This window comes from Siphateles boraxobius, unplaced genomic scaffold (genome assembly GCF_051911475.1).
Source record: "Siphateles boraxobius isolate OS27281-9 unplaced genomic scaffold, OSU_SipBor_1 84, whole genome shotgun sequence".
Classification (NCBI taxonomy): Eukaryota; Metazoa; Chordata; class Actinopteri; order Cypriniformes; family Leuciscidae; genus Siphateles; species Siphateles boraxobius.
In genome coordinates this window covers 1,443,027-1,454,875 of record NW_027509213.1, presented here as the reverse complement: position 1 = coordinate 1,454,875, position 11,849 = coordinate 1,443,027, and the positions used below count along the sequence as shown (strand labels likewise).

The 11,849-nt window shown below is 35.5% G+C and overlaps 1 protein-coding gene across 2 annotated transcripts; it reads left to right on the top strand.

The window, feature by feature from the left end:
• The first annotated feature begins 1,552 nt into the window (after positions 1-1,552).
• atp6v1c1a (ATPase H+ transporting V1 subunit C1a) lies at positions 1,553-11,030 on the top strand. 2 transcript variants are annotated; one of them, XM_077221547.1, is made up of 13 exons: positions 1,553-1,731; positions 3,071-3,230; positions 4,388-4,455; positions 5,101-5,186; positions 5,279-5,373; positions 6,442-6,533; positions 6,919-7,017; positions 7,119-7,187; positions 7,911-8,003; positions 8,120-8,213; positions 8,308-8,405; positions 9,245-9,371; positions 10,417-11,030. In XM_077221547.1, exons 2-13 carry the CDS (start codon positions 3,099-3,101, stop codon positions 10,513-10,515), a joined length of 1,152 nt encoding a protein of 383 aa, XP_077077662.1. In that variant the 5' UTR covers positions 1,553-1,731; positions 3,071-3,098; the 3' UTR covers positions 10,516-11,030. The 2 variants fall into 2 exon arrangements, with proteins under 2 accessions (XP_077077662.1, XP_077077663.1); XM_077221548.1 differs by having other exon boundaries at positions 1,579-1,731; positions 5,279-5,377; positions 6,446-6,533.
• Positions 11,031-11,849: the final 819 nt, after the last annotated feature.

Here is an 11,849-nt window from a genome sequence, read left to right as displayed (position 1 = left end):
ATGGTAGTTGAACAAACTCAGGGTAACAGGATTAGTTTCAAGTTGACAAATCCAAACCAATCCAACCAGGCTTTGTTGGTACCATGATGCTGATCATCAACTTTCTCTGTCAACTCAGGCTTTGATCCTGAGTTTAGGAGTTTCAGTGTGACATCAGTAGCGAACAGCCAATCACATGCTGAGAAAGAGTGAAACTGAGATTAATTTCTTGTGAGAGAAGCAGCGCAAACTGATTAAATAAAAGTATTAAAATAGTAAGAATTTAAACAAATTTACACAGCAAGAAAAAAACAGCTGTCTATGAGAAAGGACAACTAAAAGAAAAAGTCTCGCTACTGTATATCAGTGCAAGTAAAAGTTGTGAAGTTATTTTATACAGCTGATAAAGGTATAGAGAGAATTGAACATTTAAGCTGCTTTAATTTAATTTAATTGATGCTAAAGTGTATTTATAATACCTTTATATATTTATTCATTTAAACTGCGTAATAATAATTGATGAACTAAAATTGTACATCTGTGATTGATTAAGGTTATAGTAATTAAATAATATCTAAATCATACACATTTATTATTCTAAATAAGCATCACTAAAAACCAGACGATTTTGTCTTTAAAAATCATTTGCTATGTAGTGACCTTTAATTTGGAGTAGAAACAGGGGGACTGAAGTGACTTTATCGCATCAGGCATGTGTCACTTTGCTCACAGCTGATTGGTCCAAGTTCAGTTTGCAACCTCTTACCTGGAACATAACCTGCCCCGGACCAGGTTAGCCGTGGAGCATAAGTTACTATGGCGATGAACACTACTAAAAGCCAAATCACTTTCATGGTCCCTAAAACCCAGGGTTGACGCAAACTAAACTGAAACATACCTGGCTAGGCACGTAAACCGCCTTCATGGTATAGGCCATTATAGCTGTGATATAAACAAAACGCGATTATCTATTTTTTTAAAGGGGCGGAGCTGTTCAATATGTCCCGCCCTTAATGTTTCAGTGGAAATTATGTCAATACATTGAATAATGCTGCATGTTTCAAAGCACTTCAGCTGGCCTTTAAACATTAAAGAGACCTTTCTACTAACTCTGACAAGAACCAGGAGAAAGATGCCCAGGTCCCTGATCATCTGTGTGAACATGCCATAGTCCTGCAGCAGGAGACATGAAGACTGCAGTCGTGAACAGAGCAATAAACGGCAATGTCCGTAATGTAAGAACCTGAGACACTACCGAGAGAAAAAAGGACCACTGGTCGTATTTGCAGCGCCAAACCACATGTGACAAAATATTTACATATTTCACACAAATATTTAGCCTACACCTTAAGAAATTAGCTGGGGAAAAGCAGTTGAAAGTGTGAGGACGTTTCTTTTAATTTAACTAAGCGACTTACCGTTAACCTACCAGTATTATGTTTCATCTTCTTGTTCAATTAGCTTAATATATTCCTGTAAATCGGTGGCCCAGAATATAGTGTACTCAAGTATATAAAGTTTTTTATTTAGGTGAAAAAGAAGCTGTCATAATTACTCCAGAACTCCAGGTGTCGCTGTTGCGTGAGGCTGCGCATGCTCAGATAACAGCAGTAGATCAGCTGACCGTGAGTGAAGCCTTTGGAAACACTGTGGTGTCATTATGAATATCAAATCCTAAGACTGATTCTTTGGAAATTATTTAGTTAAAATTACCAAATAATCGTCGTGTCATCACATTCACGTTGAAATCAGGTAAGACCGCTGAAGAAACGAGAAGACCGCTGTTTGTGTGATCGTGTTGAAACGTCTGCAGCTTTAGCTGTATTTGCTAGTGTGGATTAGAGCTGCCTGAGGTTGATCTTGTGTTTATATATGCTTTAAAATTAACTAGTAATGTGTTTTCAGATTGTCACTTGATATTATATACATCTCAAATGTGTCGCAGTGTCGATTTGTGTGTATTTGTTCAGTTCTCTTATAATATGTGTATGAAATACTGCGTGTTTACACTGTGATGGTTTGATCCATCGGCAGCCTGCTACTGATGATGATGATTATGATTATGATTATCTGACACCTGATAGTGACTCTAGTGAGACAGATCAGATGAGATTATTACTCTAATCACAGTGTCCATTCATTAGATTCAAGGTCGGTCTGATGGGCCTCCGCTTCAACTCGTGACTGTCAAGTGTCCCTCATTCATTTTGAGGAAATGAGTCAATAATTTCAGGCTGCCCATGATGTCAAAAATTATTATTTTCTCGTTCTGACACTCAAAATACATTGTTCCCATTATTTGAAAGTCCCCATCAAATACCATGATTACTTTTTATATTCAAAATTGATATTTTCAGGTTCAAAATTATATAAATGTGAAGTGGAAGTGTATATTTTAAGTTCTCTAAGTCAGGGTCTCACTGTCATGGAAAATCTGGCAATATCATGGAATTTTTTAATCGTGATTTACATAAGGATTGGTTTTTCAGGCTTGTAAATCACATTTTTTTAAAGTAATGAAAATGTCTATAATCAAGATATATGTGTATATATATATATATATATATATATATATATATATATACACACACACACACACACATATAGGTATGGTCTACTCATGTATTTAGTCAGGAAGATATTGCTTGAAAAATTGTCTGCCAAGTTATTGTAAATAATGTTTTCTGTTTGGGTCTTTTTAGTGATATCAGCAAAAAGTTTAATTTAAATCTTTTAATTCACACAAAGTAATTTTTATTTATTTCACATGAATTCAGTAATTCATACAAATTGACATCCATGCCAGAAATCTCTACACAATAATTTCAAAAAAAAAATAAAAAAATAACCTATTAATAGAAAACCAAATATTAAATGAAAAATGTAAATGTATAAAATCCTAGTGTTTCTGAAAATAAATTGTATCTATTGTTAAGGTATTAATAATCTAAGTATTGTTGCATTTTCTTGATTTATTTATTTGAATGTTTGTAAAGCACTACTTTAAATATCTTTGTTAGAGTTGGTACTGCAGTGTGAAGTTTGTACATTTCGATGTTTATTAATGCCTGTCTACGTCTTTCTGCTTTAGACTCTTCATTACTTGTTCCTCAGCAGCCATGACAGAGTTCTGGTTGATTTCGGCTCCTGGAGAGAAAACCTGCCAGCAGACATGGGACAAACTAATGACGGCCACAACTCGCACCAACAATCTGTCCACTAACAACAAGTTCAACATTCCTGATCTCAAGGTCATATTCTTTTCCTCTTCCTCTTTTTACAGTCCGAGTGAAGTAGCCTTTTGAGCTCTGGTATTACTCATTTCTTTTTTTACACAGCTGATCAGCTTTTTCACAGCTGATTGATTCTAAAATATTTACATTTATATAGCCTAAAAGCCGTTGTAGCCTAAAAGGTTGTGTGTAATAAAAAATCTATGAAATATTACATATTTATTCCTAAAGCTACTTTTTTTTTAAACAATGTGTTTATTATTTTTGATTATACAAGACATTTAACAGAACACCACTTTTCCAATTCGTCACAGTTATTTCCCACCCCAACGAGAGAACACATCGCTCTCTTCTCCCATACAGAAATACACAAAAGTGTCAGACAAGAGTCAATCTAAATGCAAAACAGACATTACAAGGTACCCAGAAACCAGATATACATTACTGTACTTTACACATAAAAGTTACATTTCCAGCAAGACACTACATTAAAAAAAAAGAAATTAAAATAGAAATAAGTAAAAATAAAACACTAATACATAGTTACACCTCCTGTAATAAGTGTCCAATATTATCTAAAGCTACTTTTTGTAATGACTATATGATGCTTTTCTCATTTAACACAATAATGATTTTAATGATTTGATCTTTTGGGGGTAATTTATTCAGCCAAATTTGCGATTACGGTAATTAATCGCCACTTTATGTAATTAATTTGATTAAAAAATTTGAATCGTTTGACAGCCCTAATATATACGTGTTACATATATATATATATATATATATATATATATATATATTATGCTGTTGTTTTCATTTGTACATTTCAAAACTATTAATACAACAATTTGTTTACTTTGCATCATTTACTTCTGTGTAAATGTTCACAGAAATCTTCATATGTCAATCTGCATGCAAGGTTTCTCTGATTGATAACAAAAATCAGCCTTTTAAAGGCATTTCAAAAGTCTCAATCCTATTTCCCAGTGTCAAGTGACCCTGCTGCCCTGTGTCGTCTTGACCAGTGAGTTTCCGCCTGACAGGATGAGAACAGAGGTGGCGCCACTCTAAGCTCCTGCTGTCTCTGATCAAATCCAGCATGGCTTTGTTTGTATTGCTTCATTATACTGGATGGGGATCAAAGTGTCTCTGTTTCTCTTCTCTAAACGCTGCAGGTCGGGACATTAGATGTCCTCGTGGGGCTGTCTGATGAGCTGGCCAAGTTGGACTCTTTTGTTGAGAGGTAAAGTTTTTTTCTTTCTTTCTAGTAATAATATATCAATGCTCAATGTCAAAACACCTTGTGTCTGTAAAAGCGTGTGTTTCTTTCTTTACTTTGGTGTGGTGAATCTCATATAGAGGTGAGGTTATCGTGGCATCTGCTTAAAATTATTTATTAAGAGTTTGGTGATGCGCTACATTCTCTTTCCAAAATCATATTTAAATTACATGATTTATGGCTTATCTGTAGATGTGAGATTCTATTTTTATAAATATAACCTTATATTACTCCTGTTTATCAATATAATTTTCACATAACAGGGGGATTTGAGCTTGTGTTCTATGCACAAACTATGCACTGTTGTTATGCAGTATGTCTACTGCACACCAGACAATATTTATAATAGTTATTTAAATCTATAGAGGCCATAATGTTCTCACTTCTTCAAAAAGACCTTTTATGTGATGTCTTCCAAAGTAATTTTACTACCTGAAACTAGTCATTTTACTAAATGTAACTGTGCTTCTTGGACACCTCAGTGTTTCTGAATCATGTGATAAATGTGATGTTTTGATGAATTCTGGTTCCTGACCTGGACCATCTCCAATCTTGGAGAATTGGAGAGAGTTTTCAGAGAGCTGTGATGTCTTTTGATGCCGTTCACAGTGTGGTGAAGAAGGTGGCTCAGTACATGGCCGATGTGTTGGAGGACAGTCGAGATAAAGTCCAGGAGAACCTCCTGGCAAACGGAGGTAAGAATCACTGGTATCTGTGGCATGAAATGGGATCTTACACTGTTGCTGGTTTTGTTGAATTTATTCTTGTTTTCCATGCTGTGTTTTAGTCGATCTGATCACCTACGTCACAAGATTCCAGTGGGACATGGCCAAGTACCCTATCAAACAATCCTTGAAGAACATTTCTGAGATTGTATCCAAGGCAAGTGATCTGATCCAATAATTTCTATGTGAATTATAGGACTAAAATCCAGAATGACCCTTCGTTGACCACTGATTGCTTACAGTGAAATTAAAGTCACTGCAACATTTCATTACGATGTTGCTTAATTTTTTATAATTTGCTGGGAATCTATTTTGAATATTTGATACCTCTCAGCCCTATTTAAAGGGATAGTTCACCCAATAATGAAAATTATGTCAGTATTTACTCTACCTCATGTTATTCCAACCTCGTAAGACCTTCGTTCATCTTCGGAACACGAATTAAGATATTTTTGATTAAATCTGAGAGCTGGATCACTCCTCCATAGGCTTCTAAGGGATTGACACTTGTTCCCCGAAAAGTTATTAAAGACATCATTAAAATAGTCCAAGTGACTACAGTGGCTCAATCTTAAGTTTATCAAGCGACGAGAATACTTTTTGTGCGCAAAAACAAACAAAAATAATGACTTTATTTCAACTATTCATTTCCTTTTCTGTGGGCCTCGAGTCAGTTCAATAGTGTAATAGCGAAAGCTTCTGTTGTTGTACGTCACACGTAGGCTCACTATTGGCCGACGCTGGTCGTGTACACAGTAGCTTACGCTATTACACTAGTGAACTCACTCGAGGCCCACAGAGAAGGAAATGAATAGTTGAAATAAAGTCATTATTTTTGTTTGTTTTTGCGCACAAAAAGTATTCTCGTCGCTTGATAAACTTAAGATTGAGCCACTGTAGACACTTGGACTATTTTAACAATGTCTTTAATAACTTTTCGGGGCTGGCAAGTGTCAATCCCTTAGAAGCCTATGGAGGAGTGATCCAGCTCTCAGATTTAATCAAAAATATCTTAATTCGTGTTCCGAAGATGAACGAAGGTCTTACGAGGTTGGAACAACATGAGGGAGAGTAAATATTGACAGAATTTTCATTTTTGGGTGAACTATCCATTTAACATATATTATTGATATGGAGTCTTTCTGTTATGATTGGGGCTTCTGGTGCTTGAATGACACCTCAGATGCTGTTTTAAATGAACCTCTTTCCCCCTGCTGTTCAACAGCAAGTCTCACAGATTGACAATGACCTGAAGGCTCGAGCATCAGCCTACAACAACCTAAAGGGAAACTTGCAGAATCTAGAGAGGAAAAACGCGTGAGTAAATTCAGACGTTTCAGATTAACTCTTATTTTTAGGGGGTTTATTTCACAAGCATTATTTTGGTTTTATTTTATTAGACATTTAGAAACCTTTTATTTGTTTAGATGCATTGATATTAACTGTATTTCAAAATATACAATGCAACTTACAATAAATAAATTGAAAATGATTGCCTGAAAAAAACTTTGTTTTTTATGAATATCTCCAGACAACAGTTTATACTGACAGACTTCAAGAAAGTAGTCAAAGAAGTCATAATTTGTATGTTAGGGTGAACTATTCCTTTAAGAAAAGCACATATTTAAGGAAAGACATATAAAGTCATGCTTTTTGGAAAGCATTTTCTAATGAACCAGTGTGATATTTGTGTTCTCACCAGAGGAAGCTTGCTGACCAGGAGTTTGGCTGATATTGTCAAGAAAGATGATTTTGTACTGGACTCCGAGTACCTCATTACTATGCTGGTGGTGGTACCAAAGTAAGTGACATATTACAAATCAAATAGCCTCTTTGTGGATGCAAACAAACCTATTTTGTTGAATTTTTCTCATGCTGACAGCTTATTTTCTAACCCTTCAGAACAAATTATACCGACTGGCAGCGCACTTACGAAACTCTTTCGGAAATGGTGGTGCCACGGTCTACAAAGTAAGCAACTTGCAACAATTCTGTCAGTAACTTACTTTTATTTCCCGGGAAGTGTCTTGTGTGTCAAAGGGATCATGCACCTAGTCACAAAATAGAAATGAAGGAAAATGTATCAAGTAATAAGACCATGTTGTGTTTTGACTTTAGATAATCAAATTATTTATTTTAATAGTTTTAATATGGTGCATTTTTAAAAAGGTGTTTCTTTGAACAACTACAGATATTATATTGGGATTTTGGAAAACCTTATATACAAAAGGTTTTTTGAATTTCATATGACTAAAATATTATATATATTTGATTATACATAATCAATATGTGTCTGAGGCTTGAGGAAAACATGTTTAGGACTTAACTAGACAAATTATCCTAATACTTATATACTTAAAATTAATAATTATTAATGCAGCAGAACAAACAGATATAATTTTCCATCTGTCTGTAGTGTAAAATAAAAAAAAATATTATGGGTGTCTCACTGGTAATTGTCATTTTTGTGATTAAAGCAATTGTTTTACTATTACTGATGTAATTTTGTATTAAAATGAGTATAAATGAATAACAGGCTAACAGTTACTACCATAATGTATCAATTAAAATTTTTGTGAATTTTCTTCATGCAAAATTTTATTCTTTTGTGATTTTGAGTGAAATATGACTAGGAAATTTAAAGTTCTCCTTGCTACACAACACTAAATATTAGTGTTATTTTCTTTCTGGCAGTTTGCTTTTTGAGGATCATGACAGCGGCCTGTTTTCCGTCACACTCTTCAGAAAGGCCATCGACGACTTCAGACACAAGGCCAGAGAAAACAAGTAAACAGGCAATTTTAGCTCCACCGTGCGGTCATGAATCACACCGTTTAGATGTCGGAGAAAATGTCCAGTTTAGGGATCTTAATGCCTTAGTCATCCCAGTGTCTGCTTTGCAGGTTCACGGTTCGTGACTTCCAGTACAACGAGGAAGAAATGAAAGCTGATAAAGAGGAGATGACCAGACTCTCAACTGACAAGAAAAAGCAGTTTGTATGTATCGGCTAGATGGATCCTCAAAGCAACTGGCATGGAACTACATCAGTTTTGGTTATTTTTTGAACTTTCATACATTTGTCCTCTGCAGGGTCCACTTGTTCGATGGCTGAAGGTGAACTTCAGTGAGGCTTTTATTGCTTGGATCCATATTAAGGCTCTGAGGGTCTTTGTGGAATCAGTGTTGAGGTAGAGACAACCAAATATCTCATCGGGTTCTTAGGCCGTGTGTCCACCAAAGCGTTTTTTTACGTGGCTGGCGTATTTTTCCAGTTGTTTTCAATGGGAGCGCCGCGTTTTTTAAACACCATGACCATAACGAGGTGCTGAGCGTGTATTTAACGCTCAAGCGCTGAGCGTTCGGCGTTTTTTTACTGGTCGCCGAGAGTTGAAGAATGTTCAACTTTGGGTAAAACGCAGCGCTCATCACTGTCACTTTTTACCCAACCGTCCAATCACAGTGGAGGAGGGGCGGGACAAATATCACACCCGACCAACTGCCACTTTCTGCTTGTTCAATTTCAACAGATGACAACGAGAAGCATAATAACGGAACAAAATAATTTTTAAAACAAGAGCCAGAGAAAATACGTTACATTGTATCGACATTTTAATATAGAATCAACACAGAAACAAAATATGTTCCGTATCATAACAAGCAAAGTGTCTCAAATGAAATAAAAATGCTGCGCCGCCAAAACGCTCTCAAGCGTTTTCAGCAGAGCGCCTAGCGTTTTCAGCTGGCTAAAAACGCTTTGGTGGACACGCAGCCTTATAGAGCACATACCTGGAGGAATCAAATTATTCTCAAATTTTCTTTTGAAATAAGAGTTCATTGTATTAAGCCAACTTTAACTTTCAAAATGTACAACCTCCTATCCAGTCCAAAAAGAGCATTTTTCACATCAGGTTTTTATTTTTGTAAATCTCTCACAATATAGCATTACAAAGAGGCTGTTTTTAAAGAATGGGACAGTGAAAGCTAGACTTAAAACTACATTTTATTATTATTTATTCTAAATAAACAGATATGGATTGCCAGTGAACTTCCAAGCAATGCTGCTACAGCCCAACAAGAAGAACATGAAGAAACTGAGGGAAGTTCTGTACGATCTTTATAAGCACTTGGACAGCAGCGCAGCTGCTATTATTGACGTAAGTTTACTGTTGGCCCTAGGCTGTGTTTTTGTGATGTGTGGTTTAAATAATATAAGAAATGATTTTAGGTTTTGTGGCATTTACAGCATTTTTGCACAACAGTAGCATTTCAAAAGTAAAAAAAATGCATAGGTTATTTCCATATTGATAACATCAGTAGTTTCCACAGGATTTTGTGAGACCTCGTTCCCTCTAGGGCAGGGGTGCAAAACTCAGTTCCTGGAGGGCCACAGCTCTGCTTAAAGCTACCCTAATTAAAAGCACCTGATCCAGCCAATCAAGTCCTTCAGGCTAATTTGAAAACTACAGTTCTGTGTGTTGGAGTGGGGTTGAACTAAACTCTGCAGGGCTGTGGCCCATCAGGAACTGAGTTTTGCACCCCTGCATCCATTCATTGTGAACTGAGCCTTTCTGAGATGCAGAAAACACCAGATCATGAACTTATCGCATGAGCATGAGCATATCACGCTTTTGATTTTAGTTCGTTTGACAGATACTTTGCCAAAGCAAAGGCGCAAAACAATGTTAGATATCATTTATGTTGTTATGAGAAGTTTTAAGATATTTTCGGTTCATTATCAAACTCTGGTGGCATAAATTAGGCAGGCAGGCTGACATAGTTTAGGTAATTAATAGGACACTGTAACATAAAGACACTGAAAAAGTGTGTGTGGCCTGTTTAAAGTCGGTTATATTTGCGATTAGTATTTTGTTCCCTATTGTGACGTATATCTGAGTAAAACAGTTTCTGGAACAAGAAAAAATGTAGGGCGGGACTTTATTTTTATCATGGAGAATTGTGGTTTGCTATTATTCAATCTCATGTGACTGGTTGTCCCGCCCTCACGCCATTAAACACGTCATCAGAGAAGAGATGTTGCTGCAAGAGGGAGAGGAAGTTAATTAAATTAAAGATTTTGAAGGCACGCGAATAGAAAAAAAAATAATGATGAACAGATAAATGACTTACAGCAAATACTGCAATGTTCCATAAAAAACATTTCATGGTAACTTTAAATAAGTTGTCTTTTTCCTGTTCCAGCAATCTGCCATGGACATCCCTGGCTTGAACCTCAGCCAGCAAGAATATTATCCCTACGTGTACTACAAAATCGACTGCAACCTGCTGGACTTCAAATAGAAGAATCATACTCAATCATGTGCCCCTCTTTTTGTCTCTGTGAATAAATCTAAGTTAAAGAAACTGTATATTGCTGAACTCTCGTTCTAGTCACCCTGTCATGCATGCTCATTCATATTCAGAGATACTTCTCATTGCTGTTCATCAACGACGGCAGGAGAGTATCTATATCTGCCGCCCCTAGTACGTTGTTTACATTTTTTTTTAAAGAATGTCATTTTGTTATCATATGTGCTGGTGAATGAAATTATGGATTTTAAGTCATTCCACTAATTTTTTGTGAGCTGTAGTAGTTACATCTAATGTTAGTGATAGATTGTGTGTGGACAACTGTGTTTTTAACCTTTATTCTTTCAAATGTACCAGTGGTCCATTTAAACAAACAAAATGAGTGAAAAAATGTTACAAAGATGCAATATAAATGTGATGTTATGTACATTTGGTGTTTTAAAGAGTTATATGTGCAAAATTATTGTCATGGAACCAAAATATAAAATTAATATAAGTACATAAAATGTGTACTGGTTTTTGTTATTGAAGCACATTTACCTAGTAAATTTATATATACAGTAAAATGCTCAAATAAATGCAGGAAAGAAGGCCATTTGCACTTCAATTAGATTCTTGTAAGTTAGATTTTGAATGAACATTTTAATAATGCAAGTTGGGGTGAGAGACTTTCTTCTTTTTTAAAGTATAAAAGGTATACTTGAAAAATAAAGTTAGAAAAAAACTTCCTTTAATTAAAGATAATAATGACTTTAAAATAAAAATATCCATAAATAAAAAGAAATAATGCTTTGCAAGAGAAATATTTTAAAGTCGATGACCCAGAAATGAATGTTCTGTCAGTATTTACTCACCAGTATGTGGTTTGTGATTTACGCGCACAGTAGTAAATGAAATCCTTCATTATGATTTACGCACGCAAGTATTTTACGCAAGCAACCGTCGCTCAACACCAACAAGTTAGCAGAAGACACTGTGCATATCTGCAAATTTGAATAATAAGTGAAATGAATATTAAGAAAATTTGTTAGAGGCCCACTGAAGTGCCTTGAAACAAGCAGAGTTATTCAGTGTGTTGACATAATTTCCACTGAAACAGGAAAACAGGGCGGGACCGAACAGCTCCTCCCCTTTTTTAAATAGCCAATAGGCAATAGCATTTAGTTTATATCACAGCCATAGACTGTAAAAAATCACAGCTCGACCAGAGAACCGTAGAGCTTGGTAACGCCACAGTTTCCTCATAATCTCTAACCTTTTCTCCTTCTAATCGCCCTATCGCTTTAAATTTTAGCAGTCTATATTTTATGTGCAGTATTTAAATG